This window comes from Anabas testudineus, chromosome 10, assembly GCF_900324465.2.
Source record: "Anabas testudineus chromosome 10, fAnaTes1.2, whole genome shotgun sequence".
In the NCBI taxonomy this organism is placed as follows: domain Eukaryota; kingdom Metazoa; phylum Chordata; class Actinopteri; order Anabantiformes; family Anabantidae; genus Anabas; species Anabas testudineus.
In genome coordinates, this window is record NC_046619.1 from 5,484,194 (window position 1) to 5,508,409 (window position 24,216).

The 24,216-nt window shown below is 40.9% G+C and overlaps 4 protein-coding genes across 7 annotated transcripts in view; 2 read left to right on the plus strand and 2 right to left on the minus strand.

The window, feature by feature from the left end:
- The first annotated feature begins 688 nt into the window (after positions 1-688).
- ctsf (cathepsin F) lies at positions 689-6,607 on the plus strand. The gene is made up of 14 exons (XM_026358407.1): positions 689-1,066; positions 1,783-1,893; positions 2,485-2,566; positions 3,357-3,418; positions 3,547-3,619; positions 3,817-3,930; positions 4,056-4,204; positions 4,340-4,436; positions 4,559-4,639; positions 4,825-4,944; positions 5,224-5,288; positions 5,454-5,544; positions 5,698-5,756; positions 5,961-6,607. The coding sequence occupies exons 1-14, from the start codon at positions 818-820 to the stop codon at positions 6,033-6,035; spliced, it is 1,428 nt and encodes a 475-aa protein (XP_026214192.1). The 5' UTR covers positions 689-817; the 3' UTR covers positions 6,036-6,607.
- Positions 6,608-7,049: 442 nt separating this feature from the next.
- On the plus strand, positions 7,050-10,120 carry eif1ad (eukaryotic translation initiation factor 1A domain containing). Of its 3 annotated transcripts, none has more exons than XM_026357074.1 (5): positions 7,050-7,201; positions 7,555-7,673; positions 7,790-7,898; positions 8,348-8,456; positions 8,544-10,120. In XM_026357074.1, exons 2-5 carry the CDS (start codon positions 7,584-7,586, stop codon positions 8,761-8,763), a joined length of 528 nt encoding a protein of 175 aa, XP_026212859.1. In that variant the 5' UTR covers positions 7,050-7,201; positions 7,555-7,583; the 3' UTR covers positions 8,764-10,120. The 3 variants fall into 3 exon arrangements, with proteins under 3 accessions (XP_026212859.1, XP_026212858.1, XP_026212860.1); XM_026357073.1 differs by having other exon boundaries at positions 7,050-7,222; positions 8,544-10,119; XM_026357075.1 differs by lacking the exon at positions 7,050-7,201 and adding an exon at positions 7,220-7,340.
- A 2,185-nt stretch (positions 10,121-12,305) lies between these two features.
- Positions 12,306-16,480, minus strand: LOC113160147 (N-acetyllactosaminide beta-1,3-N-acetylglucosaminyltransferase 2). Its single transcript, XM_026357220.1, has 3 exons — positions 16,372-16,480; positions 15,965-16,245; positions 12,306-13,829 (listed from the first exon to the last, which is right to left on the minus strand). The coding sequence occupies exon 3, from the start codon at positions 13,823-13,825 to the stop codon at positions 12,425-12,427; it is 1,401 nt and encodes a 466-aa protein (XP_026213005.1). The 5' UTR covers positions 13,826-13,829; positions 15,965-16,245; positions 16,372-16,480; the 3' UTR covers positions 12,306-12,424.
- A 3,923-nt stretch (positions 16,481-20,403) lies between these two features.
- nrg2b (neuregulin 2b) overlaps positions 20,404-24,216 on the minus strand; it is a 38,493-nt gene continuing 34,680 nt past the window's right edge. For both annotated transcript variants that reach the window (XM_026357022.1, XM_026357021.1), the window contains 3 exons: positions 23,342-23,557; positions 21,361-21,544; positions 20,404-20,995 (listed from right to left, as the gene is read on the minus strand). In XM_026357022.1, the coding sequence (XP_026212807.1) occupies positions 20,519-20,995; positions 21,361-21,544; positions 23,342-23,557 (877 nt within the window). In that variant the 3' untranslated portion in view covers positions 20,404-20,518. The remainder of the gene's footprint in view (positions 20,996-21,360; positions 21,545-23,341; positions 23,558-24,216) is intronic.

Genomic DNA, 24,216 nt, shown 5'->3' on the forward strand with positions numbered 1-24,216 from the left:
CCTCTCCCAGATCTTTTCACTATGTACTTTAAGTGGACAATTACCACCCGGGTATAATAAAGTTGTTATTGATTGATTGATTGGTTGATTGATGTTTGGCCTGTAGAAAGCCCATGTGATAGTGTTTCGTACTTTCAAAATAAAGGTCTATGGGAATAATTACGGTATTCTGTCGCCATCTAGTGGTTGTATGTGATACTTGCACGCGTTTTGTTAGATTTAATGTCAATTAAATTGTTATTCTTAACCAAATTAAAATGTTATTTTATATGTTATATTATTAATACATATAATAAACTAATATACCTGAAAATAGAAAATCTGTTCATACTATAGTGTAGGGTTTTAGTTTGCAAATGAAAACAACTGAGTCTGTGTGTGGGACTGTACTGGAGCAGTAACTTGCACATTTCCAATTTACCACGTTCAGAGGCGTAGAGAGTCTAATATCAACTACTAATCTCACTAATAAAACCGATTCTGATTTTGACCCAGGCTCAGAAAAAAAACGAGCAACAATCCACAACAAATGATGACAAACTACAATATATTCTTTAATTTCTTTTCTTTTTCTTTTTCTTTTTTATTTTGGTTACACTGAAGATTACTAACGTCTGAGCCTCATTAAAGACTGCGATCACACACACACACACACACACACACACACACACACACACTAATTCCTCCAGTCTCCTCCCACAGCCTCATCCCAGCAGCAGCAGCACTGTAACGTTGCCTCTTGTATAATCGAAAAACAAACACCCCCTCTTTAAAGCGAGCTCAGACCAGACAGCATCCCTCTGTCCTTCGGGCCAACATGGAGACTGGATCCCGCTGTTGTCCGGTAGTCCTGTGCCTGGCCCTGGTCGCCGTGCTGAGCCCGGTTCTCGGGCTCGGTGAGGACCTCGACCGGCCTCTGTTCGGGCCTCCCGGCAGTCCTGTCCCGCTGCATGACTCCGACCCCGGCCTGAAGAAGGCTCTGGAGTTCGCCGAGGAGCGATACAACCGGGGCTCGAACAGCATGCACCTCCGCAGAGTCAGCAGATTCATCTCCGCAACCAAACAGGTACAATAAACAGACTTTAAACAGGACTTTATTTATTCACAGTGTTGTCTTATCTTATTTTGCCGCATCGCACTGGCATGACTGCAGACTGTGGGTTAATGGACGTTTTATTCCATCCTATTTATTCCAGTAAGAGGGACAGGGGCTCAGTAAACAACAGTGGGACCTGGAGCCATTTAAAGCTGCGTCACGTTAGCAGGTGTTAGACAAACAGAGACCGGAACACTGGCGACAAGCCTTCAAAATAATGGCACAAATAATCACTGCAATGTTAAAAAGTGGCACGCAGTAAAGATAGCCGAGTCGAGATATAAACCTATTGGATTATGTTGGCACTTTCTAAAAGGCTTACAAAATGTTACAGGCAGCACATTGCTTTTTAGGTGTTCCTTGTGTGTGCCTTTTCACGATGGCCGGAAGTGTTTGTCCTCACGTGTAACCTGGCTTGACACGATCATTACATAGTCTCAGTGCATTCATCCATTCATCAAACAACACATTAAGATTCCAAACAGGTTTAGTCTAAGTCATTCAGTGCCATTCAAATACATGTAAATACATGTAAGAGTATCTAGTATACCACTGTATACTATATACTAATATATACTATACTACACAGCAACAAGATTAGAATTAAAATATGCTTTAAAGTGGGCATGATTTCCTGTTTGCACATTTGAAATTGTTAATGTGGCCTGTGTGTGTTTGTTTTTCAGCTAGTAAAGGGGATCCGCTACACTATAACAGTGGAGCTGAGTAACACCCAGTGTAAGAAGTCTTCCATGCTCAGGACATGTGACTTCTATCCCGAGTCACAAAAACTCAAGGTATGGTGTGTATGAGACAGAGACAGAGCAAGAACATAGAGCAATTATAATAGTGATTTCATTTAATACTGTGACATATGCCAACATGGGAACGTGCTAGAGTGTTTATCTAACTGTGCATCAATTTTGCAGCAGTGTAGTTCTGTTTGCGCAGCACAGATGTAACCTGTCATCTGATCTTGTGACTTGAGCACCAGGCACACATTTAGCTGACGCACACGCTTCTCTTTTGTTGTTGTTGTTGATTCTGTGCTTTTCTGTTATAAGACCTATTTACAGTTGAAAAAAAAAAAAACGTTTGTATCTAAGCGAAGGAATCGAAAGATACTCAATATTGAGCAGTGTAATTCCTGTAAATGTAAAAATATACAAGAATCCTAAACAACATGTCTACTTCCTGACTTAGATTGGTTGCTTGCTTTGAACCATACTTGTAGGTCATTTTGTATAAAGGTGTCTGCCAAATGACTAAAATTACACATTATTCATCTTCTTGAACACACCACATTTATATTGGTAATGTAATCAGGCAAATAAAACATTTCTAATTAAAATCCCTCTCTCTCTTTCTGTATGTTTTTGTCGTGTCAGACGGAGGTGTGCGTGTTCGAAGTGTGGGACATTCCTTGGCAGGGAACTTCAACTCTGCTGAAACAGAAGTGCCAGCCCAGAGGTCAGTCATGCGACAAAAACATTAAACATCTAACATGCATGGTCTTCTTGTTAAACCTGTAAATCCTTTTGGATACATGAGGACACAGTGACTGACTTGAGTTCTAGTTCACTTGTATACCTGTTACCCCAGAGGTCCAGATGAAATCTAATCACCTCTGACCTCTAGTTTATGTGGTTTCAGTGCTCTCCCATGATAGTTTGCTTTCTCTCCAATAGCAGCAGTATTTTCCAGGATCATGCTGGCCTCATCAAACTAGTTAACACCATGTATATCTAGAAACTGATCTTTAAAATGGTTATTACACCATAGTTGTACTGAATAAGTACCAAGTTAGTGCATGAACTCAATATCTTGTTGAGTTTGGATGTTGAAATACAAATTGCATGTGGCCAGAAAAAGTTCCAGACTTTGACCTTTATTTCTTGTTTATTATGTAATGGCAGTATTTACTAACCTGGTTGATAAGTAATACATTATACCAAAAAGAGAATTAAGGTAAAAAGTTAAATACCCAAAAATACGTGATTTTTCCTGGAAAAACCTGTTTATACTAGTATATTGTGTCTCTGTTGCACCTCCACAGTCTGTAATAAGTCAGATATAAGATGTTTATTTCTTATGCTGAGGCAGTAATGTTAGAATTGCTCTATACATTGTATGTATTTCTATTTGCTTGGCTTACTTAAAAGCTGACAGTCAGTGCATACAGTATTTGAAAACATGAAACATGAATCAAAGTGTTTGCACGTTGACACGTAACACGTTTTTCTGAATATTTTCTCTGCAGCTGAACCTCACGTAGAAGAAACTGCTAAGTCGGGGGAGCCATCCACCAGCCAGCCTGTGGAGGTAAAAATAACAATAAAAAAAGCTTGCTATAGCCTTTAACAGGACTGAATTAATTTAAACTTGAACACTGAGCTTGGTTAGGGTTTGTGGTATTGATTGTGTGTGTTTGTCTCCTCTTTATCTGACAGGAACCGGTGGAGCTGCTGGGCCAGTTTAAAGAGTTCATGGTTAAATACAATAAGGTTTACAGCAGCCAGGAGGGTGAGTGACTGATGTGTGTATTCACAGGGTACATACCAAACATGTAGGTGCATTGTGTGTTGAATTCCTTTCTTTACACACTGTGATCACACAAAATCAGTGCTTACGTGTTGGTTTACATTCAAGATTACGCATTCCTTTAAACACACAGTAATGAGCAGTAATACAGTGTTAACAAATGTGACTTGACCCCGCAGAGGCAAATCGTCGTTTGCGGATCTTCCACGAGAACCTCAAGACTGCTGAGAAGCTCCAGGCTTTGGATCAGGGTTCAGCTGAATATGGAGTCACGAAGTTCAGTGACCTAACTGGTGCGTTTCTGTGGCTGTTGTGTGCTAATTCCAAACAGTTTCCTGTGTAGAAACACGTGTTCTGCTTTTCACTGTTTCTTCAAAAAATCAAAAAGTTGAACCGTTCTCTTTCTCTCTTTGTCCAGAGGAAGAGTTTCGCTCTGCATACCTCAACCCGCTGCTGAGTCAGTGGACTCTCTATCGACCAATGAAACCTGCATCCCTTGCCAGAGGTCCCGCCCCTGCCAGCTGGGATTGGCGCGATCATGGCGCTGTCAGTTCTGTTAAAGACCAGGTACCAAAAGACAGAGTTAATTAAACTGAGTCAAATGATTCCTACTGCTTACTTCATGTCAGCTCTGTCTCTGTGTGTGTGTGTGTGTGTGTGTGTGTGTGTGTGTGTGTGTGTGTGTGTGTGTATTTCTTGCAGGGAATGTGTGGCTCCTGCTGGGCATTTTCTGTTACAGGCAATATTGAAGGCCAGTGGTTCCTGAAAAATGGAAGCTTGCTATCACTTTCTGAACAAGGTAACAGAGACACAGTTACCATCAAAAAACAGATAATTCAGTAACATTGTCCTACAGAAAATATCACTTTAATCAGAAACAGACAAAAGCCATGATTTCACTGGTGTATTTGTCGCTCACAGAGCTGGTTGACTGTGACGGGCTGGACCAGGCATGCAGAGGAGGACTGCCATCAAATGCTTACGAAGCCATTGAGAAGCTGGGTGAGAATTAAATGAGTGGAATAAGAACACTAGGACTTTTTGCATCCAATCCAAAGAAATAACAGCTATTTTTTATAAAGATTGTATAGATGTGCATATGTTTTGAGTTATGCTGTTAAAGTATGTGGATTGAAAACATGGGCAAGCTTTCACTTTTTAATTCTTATCTCTCATGTGTTGTAAAGGTGGTCTGGAGACAGAGACTGACTACTCTTACACCGGTCGCAAGGACAAGTGTGATTTCACCTCCAGGAAGGTGGCAGCCTACATCAACAGCTCTGTGGAACTCTCCAAAGACGAGAAGGGTGAGTGAGCTGGATGAGAGGGGTTGAAGAAGAAAGGCCAAGTATATGTCAACAGAAAATCCACTTAAGCAACACACAGGTCTGTATGTGAAAGTGACAATACAGAAATTAGCTATGAGATTAGCTATAAGGAATGACAGAACGAGATAATTGCAGTTGGTTTTCATTTTCCATCCACAATAAATGCTGCTTTTCCGGGTGCATTTATTGGATGTGGAAGAGTCAGTGTGAGTCAGTCAGTCTTAAACTGAGGGCTGAATTTAATTTTCTTTGCCTCAGAAATTGCAGCCTGGCTAGCTGAGAATGGACCAATCTCTGTTGCTCTAAATGCCTTTGCCATGCAGGTAAGCACCAGTGCTGTTATTGAAAGTGAACATACATAACTATCACCTCTGTGTGTCATCAAAAGATAATAACAGGTATTGTGTCAAAATACTTATTATTTCTTCTAGAGTTGAATCATCAGCTTACATCCATATTAAATTCAGCTCTCTTTTGAATTTGTGTAGTTCTACAGAAAGGGTGTGTCTCACCCTTTTAAGATCTTCTGCAACCCCTGGATGATCGACCACGCGGTGCTGTTGGTGGGATACGGAGAGCGTAAGTGTTTTTGTCCTCTCGTTGTTCACTCAGTTCCTACTTAGAATCAAAACAGACACATGTTTGTTCTCTTTATCAGGACAATCCGATGATAATTATGTGAATCAACATTTCAACACACACTGTTATTGAATTTATACTTTATGTTTTCAGGTAAAGGTATCCCATACTGGGCCATCAAAAATAGCTGGGGAGAGGATTATGGAGAGCAGGTAAGCACAGTATCATAAGCGATGTTACATCTCAGTGCTCAAAGGTCCACAGTGGAGTTTTTGGTTTGTCCAATACTGTAATAAAGAACTAGTATTTTGTATCATATTGACTCATGGTAAAAGTAACTTTATTGTTTCCCATATAAAGTTATCTGTACATGTGCATTTTTACAGTCTTTTTTTACTTTACTTTCTGTCATACAGGGTTACTACTACTTATACAGGGGGTCCAATGCGTGTGGGATCAACCGGATGTGCTCTTCTGCTGTAGTCAACTGAACCAATAACAACATGTTCACAAACACACACACACAAACACCATCATAATACATATACCATAGCTGACCCCATCTCCATACTAGTCTGACACACACATTTGCTCCACAATGCATTAAGATCAATCAAAGTCAAACACAAAATAAGTCCTGCTGATGTTAATTCACTGTTAAACCAAACTAGTGTTCTACCTTCATACCTATATCCACTTGGTGTCAATTTACCAAACTATACCAGCTCTACTAAAGCTAGCTTTGCTCAGAAAATTTAAAGTAATTTATGATTTTATGTGTGAATTTAATAATTGCTGTGTTTTAGCAATATTGCTTTTAACTTTAACAGTAACTGAGCCCATGTTTGACAAATGCTGTGCACTAATAGCCGTTATATTCAAGCTTGTCAGTTTTCTCAGCATTACCTGTGTTTGTTCTAGTGTCGTCTAATAGCTGAGAGTGGTTTTTCAAAAAATGTTTGCCATATTGGTCTGACAAAACTACATAAATGCAATACAATTGAAATAATTGTTGTGAGACAGTGAGGAATGAGTGAAGGGTGAATAAAATGGTGGAAACCTATTCTTTGTTTGTGGTGTTTTTTTTTACTGAAACAGATCAAAATAACAGAACTAAACTGTATCAAATGAAACATGAAAGATCCAACATTGTCTTATGTTTATATTTAATCATATACCACAACGAAAGCTAAACTATTATTTCATAGTGACCTCTATGAACAATTTCATTAAAACACACGTCTGCTGAACACGAGCTATCTTGAATGCAACTTAGAATGAGCGACAGCAAACTCTATTTCCCACAATGCGACAGTTCTGCTACGGAAGCAGTAAACTGTGACGCGGTGGTAGACATTAACAAACAAATGTATGTTTCATACATGTATTAATTAATAATAAAATCTGACCCTCTGATACTCCTCTCTCCTCTTTATGTGAATTGTAGGCTCTTACTAGAGACCTTTTTCAGGTAAAAAAAAAAAAGATGGACCACTTGACACCGGAAGTCAATGTTTGCTGTCGCTGGAGTTTTTCAGAAAACACGAACGCATGTGCTTCGTATTTACTTACAAAACAACTCTTCGTGTCTTTTCCCACTGGATTCTTAGTTGCTGTCAAGCTGTTTAGAAACATATTCTGCTTCGTCGAGACACAAGTACTTTCACTTTTCTTCAAGGTAGTTATGTAACATGTCTTGGAAAACCACTGGGCTACTACCAAATAGCATTGGACCTGTTAGCGTTAGCTAGCGCTAACTCACTGCTAATTGTGAAGAAACTGTCTGTTAGCGTAGAGTAAGTATACTGAGGGGATGTGAAGTGTTGTCATTCGTCCAGCATTCACTGAAATGTCAGAGTTACGGAGTTAGTTTAACATATTAAAGATGCGAACTGGTGATTCACAGACTTCTCGAGCATAGCTAATTTGCTGTGGTGGCACAAACCTCCCAGTTGTGCAGCATTGATTGAATTTCTGCACTTTGACTCTTTGATTCTCTTTGTTTCTCAGCTGGCGAAGAAAACTGAAGTTCACCGTTTATGATGTCGCAGGCCACTAAACGCAAACACGTTGTTAAGGAGGTCCTCGGAGACTTCGTCACTCCCACAGAAAACCAGCAGATTGTGAAGGTCAGCTGAACCCCCCCCCCTGTGCCACTCCCCAGTGGGATTCAACAGCACATGCTGCAGTAAACAGCGTGACACCTTCCTGACTCTGTCTCCATCCTCACTCTGTGCACTTGCAGGTTATCAGCAGCCGTGGTAACAACCTTCATGAGGCTGTCACGGCTCAGGGGGAGACCTTCCTGGTGAGCATGCCCACCAAGTTCCGCAAGAACATCTGGATCAAAAGAGGTAAGAGTGTGACATGGAGGTTGAATAGATGTTGAAAGTGCAAAGATTGTGTAAATGTGATGTGTATGCAGTGAGATGATGTATCTGTGAAAAGCTGCGTCTACGAATGTGAAGCAATTTCAGAATAATGTTCTTTAATGGAAAATTACAAAGACTTTAAATATAATATCATCTACAGTTCAGAGACTCTGGAGAAATCTCTGTAAATCTCTTGTAGACAGGCTCTAGCCCAGCGTTTTTAAGATGTGTTTCTGCGATCAGTTTCAAAGTGGCCTTATCAAATTTGTATCTGAGGAAATGTACTATTTGGGGGGGGGGTTCTTTTGTTAATAAAATGTGGGTGTCTGAGATTTGCTAATCATTACATTCTGTTGTTATGCAGATTTTACACAGCCTCCAAACTATTTGGAAATCGGGGTTGTAAGATTGTCTGTTTTCTGATTCTCCAGGTGATTTTGTGATTGTGGATCCTATTGAGGAAGGAGAGAAGGTGAAGGCAGAGATCAGCTTTATTCTCTACAAACATCACATTCAGTACCTGCAAAAAGAAAAGCTCTGGTGAGTAAAGGCACACACAGAAACACAATAAGCATCATTTTGTGTGTAACAAAGAGTGTATTGTGCTAATGCCTTCACTTCCTCCAGGCCAGAGGGTTTTATAGAGGACAAGACAAACAAACAGCAGGAAACGGAAGAGAGAGATGAGCAGGAGGAAGTTAGTGACTCTGAAGATGATGAGAGCGACCTCTTTGTGAACACCAACCGCTGTAACTACCAGTACAGTGAGAGTGAGGAGGAGGAGGATGAGGATGACAGTGAGGAAGAAGATGAGGACAAAGAGGGAAGGACAGAAAATGGTTCATAGGGAAGAACACTGACCTGGGCAATAGAGACATTGTGCACTATTGTGCTTCTATTATCACAGATGGGATGAGGTTTTGAAATGATGGCCTTCATGAACTACCTTCTTCTGCAGTTTTTGTTGGATAACGGCTGAAGTCGCTGAGTGACACTGATTCCAGAAAAACCTGTACACATCTGTTGACACTTGACTGAACCTGATTTAGACTCCAGTGATTTCTCAAGTCTGGTTGAAATTCTCTGTGATAAATTTATGCCTTCTTCTCTGTGACTCACCACAAAGTCAAGCATGAGTTTCTACTGACCTCTAGTGGAGCCAGCACTATAATTACATCAAATACAGTCTTGTCATGTTTGATTTGTTTTCTGATAATGTCTTAAATGTTTTCATTTCACACCCAAACATCTGTCTTCAGGCAATAACTGTGCAATAGAGATATACAGTAATAAAAATAAATGCATTCCAACTAGCTTATGTCTAAATTCCTATGAAGTGAGAGAGCAGCTTTTCCTGCCAATGGAACCAGTTCTACAAAAACTCTTGCTCGAGCACAAAAGTGTGAGGGAAACTTACCAACTAAGTGACTGCTTATGTTTTTAGGCAAGAGGTTTGTATGTCTTTAAAGCCAATAATGCTTTGAAATAATTTGATTGAAGTAATTTCGATTTATCATTTGTGATTTTTAAAAAGATTGAAGGTTTGTGATGGTGCTACCAAGTTTCTACAAACTCTAAAAAGTAATGTGAAATGTTTATAATCCCTACTCAACAATTAGATGGATTACATGTGGTTTCTACGGTGCCCACAAGGAGAAAGTGGTAGAAAAAATGTTTTGGTGGCATGGTAGAAAAAAAGGTGATGTTCACAAATAAAACGGGTACGGGATGTAAAACATGACGAGGACCTGCAGCTATTATAAACCTAACGCATACAAGTAACTATTCACATCTAGAGGCGTTTTAGAGTCACCAGTCACCTAGCATGTTTGTCTTTGGGCTGTGGGAGGAAGCTGGAGGAACCGAAGCAGACTCCTCACAGAAAGGCACCCATCTGTATTGTATTGTAATGCAATGTGAATTCATATATATAGTCTGTTGGCCAATGTCCACCTCAGGGCTGTCTCTCCAGCCTGTTCAGTGTGTACGCAGGAACTGACGCCTATTCCACTAAATATTTATTTCTAGCGTGTGAACCCTAGGGGGCTGTGTAGGTTTCAGTGGACAATCAAACAAAGATTTTCCTGAAAATTGTTAATATATTATACCTCCTATATAGTTTGTTCCATTTAAATATCATGTACCTATAGTCAGTGATTTAGGAAAACATGTACTTTCTATCAGCTTTAAACTTGACATTTTATATCTAACTGTTAAAGGCTGTGGTTATTAATAAAAAAATAAATAAACTAAACCTTACACACTCTTCATTCTCTGAGAGCACTTTATACTGTTCGCATATGTGGATGAAGGCTGGTTTGCCTTTATATTAGTACTAGGTGCTTTACTCTATTCTGTTTGCAGTAAAATGCCTGGAGTAAGGAATGTAGAAATGGACAAAGTATGTATGTTGAGAATTTATCACAAGATTGATTGATTGTCAGGTTGTTTTCTGTAACAAGTGTAACTGGAGCGCAGCATTTCCAACCTAACACAACACTGACGAACGTCATAGTGGAGACAGGGAATTTCAGCACTGCAAAACTGGCTCAACAACAGACGCTACTTTTAACAGTTGCTTTATTAATATACTGTTTACCTTGACTTAAAAAACATACAAACGTAAATTGATGGATATATATCATAGCTAACATTTAAAGCAAGACCGGCAACCCCTTTGCTGCTTCAGCTGTTCCAGTATGACCATGAGTTCTGTAGCCAATGTTAGGCTAACTTTAGGTAAATGTGTCTGTTTATAAAGATTCATTGTGTTAGGTCTTAAACTGTGAAGTTTACCTTTGCTGTGATTTGGCTCTACATAAACAAACTGAATTGAATTGTATAACTCAAACTATTAAGACACAAGATGCCCCAAGGGACTGTAGTATATTTTGATGTATACTTATATACTATATGTATATATATATATAATGTGTACAAATATGTAAAATATACAATAGGGTGTGGTATGAACATAAAAGTATAGCCTTCCAAATAGCGTTCGGGACTCAGACACAGTCTCAGTGTTTAAGTCTAGGCTGAAAACCTACCTATTTAGTCAAGCATTTGAGTAAATAGATCTGGGAAGGACTCATGGACGTAGAGCATTATGGTGAACTGGTATGTTTAGATGCTGTCTTCCCAACTCTCACTGATCACTCGGGTTTGTTGATGGTGAAGTGTTTGGTTGCTCTACATCCCAGTGCGCCCTCATGTCTGTGTTTTCTTCTGAACCCACCCTTTTAGTTAGGCTGTCAAAAATAGTCCTGCCGGAGTCCCTGCTGCACTACACTAAATATACATTCACCTCAAACTTTATCTGACTGTGAATACAACTAACTGCAATCTCTCCTCTTCTCTCTCTGTCCCTCTCCCTCTCTCTTTTCCCTCTTCCTGTCTCTCTGTCGAGCTACACGTCATTCCACCCTTTGCCCTCTGGACCTGTCTGACTCGTCCTGATGCCCAACTTCTGGCTGGAGATCTCGTCGCCTGGATCCACCGTTTGCCCTTTGGGATGCGTTTGGAGACTGGATTGGTCACAAGCTACTATGATGTCGGTCCCGGCCTCGGCGGACGTCGGAAGCTGTTTCTTGGAGGTCTCGACTCAACGCTCGATAGTCAAGGAATGGAACTAGTCTGCCTGCAATAACTAACTGGACTCCATATTAACTTAAAAGACTTTAACTGTTATCCTGGACTGCTGCCTACACAGCATGTAATCACCCATATGAGGATGGGTTCCCTGTTGAGTCTGGTTCCTCTCAAGGTTTCTTCCTGTTGCCTTCTCAGGGAGTTTTTCCTTGCCACTGTCGCCCTCGGCTTGCTCATCAGGGACAATCACATTATTATGACTCATACACATACACTGTTCATGTACTGTTCTTTGGTTGTGTAAAGCTGCTTTGTGACAATGTCAATTGTAAAAAGCGCTCTACAAATAAAATTGAATTGAATTGAATTGAATTGAAAAGTAAATACAGTTCAAAATTGTACTTTTTTAATTTGTGAAAAACTTCATTTAAGACCATTCCTTTCAGCCTCATGTGACAGTAATCTTGCACACATGAAACTTGCATGCATGCAGTTCATATGCTATCATGCTATGGAGTTACAGTAGACTGAGTCAGATAACATCATGGTGATCATGGGTTACAATCTTTAGTCTCTGCAGGTTTTTTCCATAGCACAATGAATGACAATCAATGGCTTGAATAAAAACACATTTAAAAGTACAAAATAACTAGTTGTAGTTGTAGTAAAGTAATGACATTGTTTGTGTCTTTTCTGAGCATGTTTAATTTGAAGTCAATGGACCAAAACATCCTTTAAAATATTGTGCAATATGTATGATTAACGGAGGTTAATCATACATATTGCAAAAACTAAACACTGTTTAGTGTAATGAAATATAATACAAATATAATAAGCAAATAAATACAGACATTAGTTTGACCCATCACCATTGTGCAGCTCTGACAGCAGCTGATCACGGAAAAAAAAATCTTTACTTAAATCTCTGGGGATAGTTCTTCAGGCTTGACTTCTTCTTTCTCGTCTGTATCCTTCAGAGTCACGTTCCAGCACTGTGCCTGTGTCTCTTTCAAGTCAGCCCACAGTTGAATCACCTGGCTGGGGCTTCGTTTGTGGACCAGCAAGATTGTGTGGTACGAACACAGCTCCTTGGCTTCCTTTTCAGAAAAGTCAAACGTAAGGAAGGCATAGTGGTGGATGGGGAAGGCGTTAAGCCGAACCATACACATCCCCACATAAACATCATCAATAGGGAACAGGTGAACCCTTTTAGACATATTGTGTAGGCGTTTGGCCAAAAGGCCTGAGTACACCACCCCTCCCCCACCTGCATATGCAGGATACAGACCCTTGTAGAAGCTCTCTGGGATAAAATACTTGGAGTTGTTGAGACGGCTGGGTGTTGCTGCACCAATGACCTCTCCAATCATAAAGCTGTTCATGGTCTTTTCTGCTTCTGGATTCTTTAGCTGGTCCTGGAGGTAAGTTATCATCTTTGGGGTGTTGACAAAGACGTCATCGTCTCCTTTAAAGACAAAGTGAGTCTGGCCACAGAAGCGTGAGAACCAACTCCAGAAGAGCACATCCTTCAAAGTGAGGTTGAAAAATGTGTCCTTGAAGTCCCACTGCAGAATGTCTCCATAATGTTTACTCTCCAACTGCAGTAACTCAGAGAATTTCACTTGCTGATTGTCATGGTTTTCTGTACCTAGCAGGAACACCCTGCGGATGTACCCTCCGCTGCTGCTGCCTTCCTGCCCTGCTACCCATCCTGTCTGGCCCCAAGTGTGACGAATGGCCTGCCTGTTCTCAAAGTTCAGCTCCGTTGTCTTGATGGCCAGAAGAAGCAGAGGAGGCTCTTTCTCATCTTTTGCCCCAGCTCCACACACCAAATCTGGCTGGATAAGGGTTGGGTAGTCCCTCCTATCCATGTGACTGACAAAGTCTTGTATCTGCTTAGGTAGTTTGTCAAAGTTAGTTCTCCTGCTCTCCAGGTCAGTGACCTTAGAGAAACTTTGTCTCAGTAGGGACTCAGAAAATCTAGTATTGCTAAATTCTTTCTTTTTCTTGTTGAGGTGCAGTATGGGGCTGAAATAGTGGTCGATGGGCAGCTGGAGACTATTCCAAAAGGCATCCCCATTTTGGTGTAACTCCCAGAATTTCTTAGGTATAGAGGCAAAGCTTTTATTCCTTAAAGTTCCTGGGGCCACAAAATGAGTTGTTTCAGTTGTCGGAACAGCCACAGATGATTTGGCATTCATCCTCATACACACCACGAGACCTGCGTAAAGAAATAGCAGGGCCATGATGATGCACGGGCTGCACAAACAGATGCACACAGTACGCCAACGCCAGCGACGACAGCGACATGATGCCATTGAGCTGCAAATACACAAACCCAGAGTTAGTGTGTAAATACTGTGACACACAGAGTCATGAGAGAAAGACGAGGGTGGGGGAACAAGATTGACAGAGAACAAGACTATATTTGAAAATTTACAACAAAATCTTATGGAAAGTTGACTTGTACAGTTGCAGCTGTCGTGGAGGAAATCTGAATATGTTTCACGACAACTAAACTAACTCCATCTACTATATAAGACTGTGTAAATTGACTAAAACCACCAGATCAACCACTCAGTGGACCTGGCCAGCAATTGCAGTAATAAGCATTAACTCACAGGTAAATAAAGTTAACTGATGAATCTACTAAACATTTACCAAATGTTAATTATGGTATTACTTTATACATTAATGTTTTAACACCCACTAATAGCCTTACTTAATGTAGTTAATGTAGTGATAGTGATTGTTAAAAACATTTTAGAAATGCCAAAGGGAGACAAACATATTCCTCCAGGGATTCAAGAGGATCTCAGTGTGTCAGTAGTAATTCCCTATCACACTAATCTATATCTGCATAACTAAGAGATGGTTCAGAGTCATCGGAGCCATCTCTAACTATAAGCTTTATAAAAAAGGAAAGTTTTAAGTCTCCCTGAACTGGGAGCTGGTTCCACAGGAGAGGAGCTTGATAGCGAAAGGCTCTGCCTCCTATTCTACATCTGGAAAATATGGAACTATGAGTTCTTTAAAATAAGGTGGAGCCTGATTATTAAGTGCTTTATATGTGAGGAGAAATATTTTAAACTCTATTCTGGATTATACAGGGAGCCAATGGAGAGAAGCTAATATCATAGAATAATATGGCTGGGCATCATCTGCATAGCAATGGAAATTGCTAGAGTGTTTCCTAATAATATTGCCTAAAGGGGACATATATAGTGTGAAAAGAATCGGCCCAAACACAGAACCATGTGGAACTCTGTAACTAACATTTGTGTGCATAGAAGACGCATCATTAACATTTACATTTACGATATAATCTATCTGATAGATAGATAGAGATAAGTGCTTTGTTGGATGCTAATAAAAGATCGTTATTGACCTTTAGTGGAATTTTTTCTGAGGTGAAGTAATTTTCAGTGCAGTAAATGGAGTCTAATAGTGAATTAAATGCAGTGTTGAGGCCGTTATTATCAACATAAATATATTAAAATCAGGCACTATAATGACTTTATCTGCACTAAGAACTAAATCAGAAAGATAGTCTGAGAATTTAGTTAAAAACTTAGAGAAAGGGACAGGAGGACGGTACACAATAACTAATAAGACTCAATAAGCTCTCAATAAGCTCTCAAATAAATTCCAACTATGTTTAGGTCTGGGGTTGATTAATAAGCTTGAGTGAAAGATTGCTGCTACTCCTCCACTCCTGTGCTTCTAGGAACATGATTAAGTTATATTAATTAATATTAATATGACTTGGAGGTCATATTAATATTAATTAATTCATATGAGTTGGGGGGGAGGGGTTTGACTCATTCAGATGGAGCCAGGTTTCAGTAAGACAAAATAAATCTATTTGATGGTTACGTATCAAATGATGATTACTAAGGATAATTTAGGTGGTCGGCGAGCAGACCTGTCTCTATGTGGTTTTGGTAGTTTTTGGGGGGGTGATGGCCTTAAGGAAACTGCAGAGAGGTGTGTAAGACTTCGTCCTGGCTCCACTCTGAGGTGTGAGGGTTTAGGTCGTCTAGCTAACTCAACCAAGCCATATTTCTACACGGTAATGCTGCAAAGTGAGATATCTGCCATCTCTTCTAATCAGGTTTTCCCTAAAATGTTTTCCAATTGTCAAATAATAAACAAGCGAATGATTGTCAAAAAGTAATGTAGAAATGAACCTTAGTTTTTTTAATAATGAATGAATACTTTATTAACTTTATTAACCTGTTTGTTAAAGCGAATTACTGTGATAAGGCTAATTACTGTACCCTTTTGTGTTACCCAATTTTTCTGGATATAGTTATACTCAGGTAAAATTAGCATTTTAATAATAACAATAATAACAGTAATAACATACAATAGCCCCACACTATATTACAGTAATAACAGACATCCTCTGATCATTTTAGAGCAGGCTACTGAAATACCAACAAAGGCTTGCTTACCTGTTTTAAGTGAGAGCTGACTGATTCACTGGATCCTGTTTTTTGTTTTGTTTGTTTTCTTATAAGCAGATACGGTGCTCCATGTTAGTACATTTTAACTTCTTCCTTAGTAAAATGGTAAGCATGGATGCTCTGTTCTAGCTGATGAGACAACAGTACTTCCTAGAGGTTGAATGAACAGTGGCACAAACATGTCCAGAGATGTTTGGTAACGGGACACACCCAAGACCAGGTAGGAAACAACAATGGCATGCTCACTGCTCACTGGTATTGCTTCATCCCTGATGAAAGAAGAGATCAACAATGAGTGTACATTTACATTAAAATACAAATATAAGAAAAAGTTATAACCTTCATTATTTGTTATTACCTTTTCAAGTTGACATCAATACATTTGATCATCTTACCTAGCAGTTGTACATTTAGCAAAGCAGACGTCTTTCTTCATGTACCATCCTTAATACAGTAGCTGTGCTGAGTGAAACTGGTCTAGTGACAGATGTGTCTGTCAAACGCCCTTTCAAACTTGAACTGTTTATGATGCTAATGCCATCAGGTCAAACAGGAAAAGTGAGAAAGTCCTCGTGCTTACACAGCATGTGGCGTATTCTTGCAACACTTGTAACAATGCGAACCATGAACCCCACAGGGGGGGTTACAAGCAACAAACACTCTTTTGGCGAAAGACGCCACTTTCTGTGTTTTGAGTTCAACCTGCTCCACCCATCAGGAAGAAATGTGCCAGCAGCAGCAGTGTTACCTTCTGTGTTCTTTGTCACTTCGGAGTGACTACAAAAATTATTTCATTGGGAAAATATATGAACATGTGATCATATTTGTATTAATAATAATTATGAATACTTTATTGATCCTCTTGGGGAAATTGTGGTTGGAAAGCTGCAAGACAGTACATGTTGGTGCTACTACTGGGTTTCAATGTCTTGTTCTAGGACACCTCAGCAAGTAGCCAGGAGAAACTGGGAATCAAACCCTGGGCTTCGTAGACTACTGATCTACCCCCTGAGCTACTGCCGCCTAAAATAGAGGTTTTGAACTCAGGGCGGCACAGTGGTGTAGAGGTTAGCACTGGTACTTCCTCTTACCATCCAAAGACACTCATGTTGTTTCTTGTTTTGTTTATGATAATCTGGCCAGAAAGTACCCAACCTTTCGCCCAATTCCAGTTGGGATAGGCTCCAGCACTCCCGTGACCTAAACAGGCTGTACTCAGGTTATTATTGTTACCATAGTGGTAACAACAGTCATGTAGGGATACATAAACCTAAATGTAAAGACTCTGAATGGTGTGTTTCAGATACCCTAGTGGCCTAGTGAGCTGAGGCGCTGACTATTCCAACTATATTATAGTATATATGGATTCTGATGTGTCATAGGAAGAAAATCACAAGTGTAGTTAATAATTGCTAGAGGCCCAAGAAGACATAAAGACAAATTAGTCTGTACTTACTGTAACATTATGTCAAATTATATGACCATACAGATGTTCCCATTATTCATATTGATGCTGCCATCTAGTGTTCCTCTCTGTGCAACTCGGACACATCTGTACTTACTTTACATTTGGATTTATTACCTGTACATAAAAAAAAACAAACAAGAAATGGTTGGTTACAAAGATGACAGGACTGTTTCAAAATGGTAGGAATAAAGTTTTATTTTTCATATGAAGGGGTGGTTTTTGGATTTTTCTTCTTTTACAAGTAGTATGTTTTTGATAAAACTTGCAAAAAATCTTCTAGCATATTCCAAGAATGATGGACATGAAGAGAAGGGGACTTATTGCTGAATGTTAAAATGAAGACACATTTTTATTTTTTCACCCAATGGAAAAACGATTTGCTTGCTGCTTTTTCCATGCACCCAACTACCAGTACCACTAGGACATGCAGGGGAGGGATGGGGGTCAGGGGGTGAGAGAGAGGAGAAGGGGGAGGTTGGAGGGGTGGGGGAGAAGGGGAGAGGAGTGAGGGAATCGGTAGGTAAAAAAGACGAAAGGCAAACTGCTTGACAAACACAAACATGGAAGGGCTTTGTGAGTCAGTGTGTGACATGACGGTTTGTGTTTGTGTGTGTGTGTGTGTGTGTGCGTGTGCGTGTCTCATTGTGTGCTTCATTATGTGTGACGTCAGCATGTATGTGTGACATGTGTGTGCGTATATAAAGGGCAAGGGGGAGTGCAGGGTGAGGAGAAAGAGGGTGGGGGGTGTTAACAATTCAACTAGCTCTAGAAGCACACTACCCTCACTTGCAGTATTTCCGCATTGCAAATCCCAGATTGATTACAGTTATAGTAAGACAAAACTAGCCAGACCTTTGGGTCACGAACCCAAATAATATTTTTATATATTTCTAGTATGATTCCCCTGGATCTGTGGGGGTCTTTGTCATTTTTAAGATACTTTCTATATCTGTGATCCATGCAGCTCTTGTGTGAACAAAACAAACAAGCAAAAAACAGAAAGATCAACTCTACGTATTGGAAATTGACTCTAATAGGGACACGAGTTGCCAGACACAGTGGAAGCCTACTGTTAGTTAGCTGTTTAGTATTCTTGTCCGGGGATGGGGCCTAAATTCATCCACTAGTTGCTTCTGAAGGTCAGTAAGGGGACAAAAAAGATGTGAAGGTGAGGGGTGAAGTGGGGTGGAAGGGGCCAGACAGAGACAGACACATATGTAACAGATCATTCAGTCAATATGACCAATCAAAAAAAGTTCAATTAAGAAAAATATAGGAATGCAAATCAAGGATGCAGTTATCAGTGTAATCATATACCACCGGTTTGGCTGTCAGCTAAAGAAAAAGTTGAATCATACTCTGCAACTCGCTTTCTAGCAGTATGAACCTAGACACGGAAACTCACAAGCATTTTTTTTCCCCCAACGGAGCAGTACCATCGCTAGTGGGGTGAAAAGAGTTGGTGATCCTAGAAGCCCACAGCTGGACAGGGCTCGTACAGTTTCCAGTAGGATTAAATTAATAACCAACAAGGAAACCCAGAGTGATATCCTCCTCTCGGGGGCCTCAGAAATCCTAGCTACACCCCTGCATCAGAGCAAACAGATGTGGTCTCTGGGCAATTTTTTTTGTTGTTTTTCATCATATTTATCGTGACCCACGCAAAATGACATACATGCTCACGTACACACATACACACTACCTTGGAAGTGAATGAAAGCAACTTAATCTCCCTCCTGATTTCAAGATGTTCCACCCACACTCCCTTCATCACGGGGGACCACAAGTGAACGCAACAAACCTGACATGGACAAAAAAGAGAGTGAGGGGATGTGGATCTGGCCTGCGGACTGAACTGTGACTGAGGTGACATGCTCTCGCTGCTTTGAGTCTTTTGGCTGTGATGTGATGGGGAAGTCCTGAGACACAGTGCGGCTCTAAGCTGCTGGCATAGGAAACGGGCGGGCTGGGCAGTCCACGGGAGGCCAGAGTCAGGCTGGATTACAACTGGATTGGTTAGGTTCGGTTTGGATTGGCAGCTCCCTGGCCAATGACTGCTCACGGAGGGAGGTTCTTACAGTGCAATGGAGCTTCTGGCAGCGTGAGGATTGGTGTGAGGAGCATGTCAGTCAAACGAGAAACCACAACCTCCAAAGTGAACGAAGGCGCCAACCAAACAAGACTTCATGAGGTTTAGATAGAGGCATGCACACGCACAGACACACACGCACACACACACACACACACACACACATGCTGCAACCACCACCAGTGTCATGGCAGCACCCTGAACACCTACACAGGAATTTGGAGTCACTTTCCCTCAACAACTCCCTAACACTTTTTCACTTTTCACAGAAATAACAACAAATGACTAACAGGTAGCGAACGAGGACATAAATGGCCGATGTGTGTTCATTTGGAAAGATTCACCCAAAAATCATCTGAGAAAACTTCACTATCCATCTGGTTGCGTAAGTGGCTAAATGTCCCTGTGAAACGAGCACATTGTGTGAATCATACTCATGTAAACAGACACCTTTTACACAGGAGGAATCGATATTGCATGATGACATAATCAGATCACAGTTCAAAAAGAGGAAGATCCCAAATCAGAGAAAAAACCAAAGCAAAAGGAAGGAAGAGGGTTGGTCTCTATAAAAACGAGGAGTCTTTATAAGAAAGGCTACAAAAACTCAATGGGACCTCCGACTTCAGCATACAGCAAAAGGCACCACAATATTATTCTATTTATCTAACTCGTGAAAAAATTGGCACGTAATTCTCTTATTTTTTCATCTCTCATAATGCTGTAAATCAAAAAACTTTACATATAAATATTTCCCCCCGTTATAAAAAAAGTCTTTGCTGTTAGCTAGTAGACAATTTTTGCTGAAATGAAAATAAATATTTCATTTGTTTAGAATATCTGTCTGTTATACAAAATAAAAATATTTCTCCTAGGTGCAGGTCTCTAGTCCACTGGTTGTGTGTAGGAGGAGGGGGAGTGTGTGATGTGGAGGGGGTGGGAGGTGGCAGAGGTGTATGGGTGGCTGCTGGGGGCAGGTCAGGTCTTAAAGGGGCATGTTGTCAGCCTTGGAGCGCTGTGACTGGGAACCACGGCTCTGCCCGTTGCTGCGTGTTCCCGGCCGACTCAGCCCGCGGTGAGTCCGTGTGTCCGCACCGGATGACGAACGGAACCCTGGGATGGTTAAGGGCGGGTCCACGTTCATGTTCTGCATACTAAGGAAAGGTGTGCTCTCCCCGTGAGCGTCCTCTTCCTCCTCCTCTTCTTCTTCCTCCTCTGACTGGCTGAAGCTCTGTGAGCTGTAGTCCCGTAGGCCCGCTGAACGCTGGGAGATGTGTCCATTGAGGCGGTTGCGTCTCGGGCGACGCCTGCTCCGGATGGGTTCCCGTGATGAGGCGTACTCCTGTGTGGTCTCGTAGGCCTCTTCGTCAGGGAGATGGTAGGGGCTGGATGGTAGGCTTCCTGTGCTCTCCGTCAGGTAGGGTCGCCTCGGACGACGCGGCTGCCTGTATAAACTTCCATCCTATAGTGAAAAATAGAGTGGAGGAATTGTTCAGCAATCACCACCATCACACTCAATTGTGTTTATGTTGAGTGTGTATGTTTGCTTAAAGGAACTCCAGGAGAGATTACCCTATTATATGCTATAGTTTGCTTATTGTGACCAAATCCCAAGAAAAGAACCAGCAGCACATAATGTTTATTGATTCACAGCAACAAAGGCAGTGCTTATTCCTGTCTGACAAATATTAACTAAAAACTGCACAGCCATGCTGTTGGGAGAAATGATTTAGGCCTTTAATATTGACCAGTAGTATAAATTTACGAGCAGTTTTCGAAGATTTCTGCCTTTAGTCATGTGTGAGTATGTAAAGTACTGTGACGTACATCAGGGCATCGTAGCAGCGGCTGGTCGTCATCTGTGTGGTAGGCAGCAGCAGCGGGGGGAAGGGAAAGCGCGTGGCTTGTGTTGGGCGAGGTGATTTGGAAGGTGGGCACCTGGGGTGGCAGAGGGGGGTAGTGGAACTCTACTGGAGACAGACGCGCCGGAGTAGTCAGCGCTGACACGTACCTGGGTGGAAAAGATGACAACTGATTATTAGAGTGTCTGCACTAGAAGAATTAACAAATAATTTAATACACTAACACTAACTGCACTCACAACACTGTACAGTAGGTCAGTAAGTGATGAATTTACTGTTCAGCTACTGTGTTACTGTTTACCACCAAAGTATGATAAAGGAAAATGAATGAGTGTCAGAACACAGGTAAAAGTCTGCATTTCACATGTTTTTCAATTTTGCTCTAAGGTATGGCACTTTGAATACCACAGACTTTTCTGTACACCTAAAATAAATCACTGTGGCCAAAAGTGGGGGATGGGATGCACCTCTGTGATGCAGACATATTTTATGTGATAGCAGTAGCTAGTATGTGTCAGACATTGTCAGTGAGTCCCATCCATCAGTTTTCTAAACCACTTGTCGTCTTCAGAGCCAGGGGATTGGAGCCTACCCAGCAAGCACTGGGCAAGAGGAGGGGAAATGGACATGTCGTCAGTCAGTCACAGGGTTAACACACATATACTGTAGGTAAAAAACTACACTGACAAGTCCTGCAAGTTTAGTGTTTCCAGTCCACCTGACCTGCATGTCTTTGAACTGTGGGAGAGGCGCTGAAACTCAAGACGTGAACAAAAACACTGCAGCCAATTGGCTCAGGCTCACATACAGAACACTCAGTCACTCCTTCAGTCCAGTCAGTCATAGGAATTTCAGAAACATCGTTGTACAAGAGTGTACGACTGCTGCACCTCTGTAGCTTGTCTTAGTTCTAAATAAACAATGTCTCTCCACAGCAGCGACTGACTGTTTAGTACCACAATTATTTCATATCATCATAAATGACATACTTGTTGCATTCAAATCTTCTCAAAGGAAACTTTAAATTACTTTGAGGTAAGTTACAACAGGAACACACAAAACAGACTGGGTTGAATCAAACACTAAGTTTTGTTACAAGAGTAAAGAAAAGTACTCTTTAACCTCTGACCTTCACATATAGCAACAGCAGCAGCTATAATACCTATAATATATATATATATATATATATATATATATATATATATATATATATATATATATATATATATATATATATATATATAATATATGATTACTGTGTACTGTGGCCATACCACACACAGGGCCAGGAGCCTGAGAGGTCATTAGGGCCCTGAGACAGAGCATCTTTATGAAGTGAGTGTTCAAAAATCTTTTGTTTTAAAGTTACATAGCTCAGTTAAAGAATAGAAAATAACAAAAAATAGACAGTAAATGACATAAATATACCTAAATGTATTGCTTAGATGTTAAAAACAATTAAAACAAACAAAACAAGATTCAAACCCACCAAAACAGATGCCAAGCCAAACAACAGCGAGAAAAAAAACACGCACAGATGTAAAACTACCAGATAGAGACACAGACGAGGACTGAAAATAAATGCACAATGAACTAGACACAAAAAGAGCAACAAGACACATACAACTACATAAACTCTGTCAGTCAGGGCGTTCTGGAGGGGTGGGCCTGTCTGTGTCTAGGGGCCCATTTTCTCATAATCAGCCCATGCATTTACGTGCCAGGACGACATTGATTTATAAATTCACATCTCAGTCAACAGTGTCTAGGTGATGAAGTCCTTAACACATAAAAAAATATTAAACACTCAAACTGCCACTTGGTGTCGCCAAAGAGTAAAGCAGCCTGGTGTGACCAAAAACAATAGAGCAAGTGTTGCAAAGTCATGGGCAAAGAGGCAGAGTTTAGCACCTTCCTCCCCGCCGGTCACCATCACAATCACCTACCTGTCACTGTGAGGTGAGTCTCTTAGAGAGTCGTAGGATTCCCCGTACTGCAATCCCGGTCCAGACGTGTCGGTACAGCCCCAGTGAGCGGCCCTCCTCGCCATGCATGCTGGACTGCTGCACTTACTGGTTCCCACAGAGCTGGACAGGCCTCCTGACTGGCAGTCTGAGTTCATACTCTCTGTTCGCTCCATGCTCCACGTCTGCTCCTCGTGTCTGCAGTGTGGGGGTTAGCAGAACAAGTGTAAGGGTAACAGCAGCACTGAGTGAATGCTGGGTAAAGAAACTCTGTGTCAAAAGCACACACATGTCATTTTCATATAAATAAATAGCTGAAGGGCCATCAAAGGATCATTTTAGTAGGGATGCATAATCCTGCATGCTGAATCTGTATTGATGGGAATGTTGACCCTATTAACTGGCTTGTGTATTATGCATGATGTGGCTGATCCAGATTGAATCCATTTTCTGTGTCAATGTCATTATAGTGTTTCCATCATTCAATCACAGCAGGCCACCAACACCAACTTTTAGAAACAAGCAACCCACAGACAAATGTTAGCTTAAATAAAAATGATTCACAGGGTTACACAGTGAAATGCGGGAAAGGAAAACACTGGTATTAGACCAGTACTCGTCATCAGCTGATCCAATAAGATAAAGTTACTGAAACTGGTATATAGAGCGCAAAGGTCGAGTAGCTGCATGTCTCCTTTTTTAAAACCAATGTTAGTTGGATTCATTGCAGGACCATCACAGCCACAACTAACTTTACTTTACTTTATTGGGTCAAATTTGTGTGCAACACATCAAGGCTGGGATGGCTCACAAGAACCTGTCTCTATGTCTACATAGGCTCCATCTATTGCTAAATG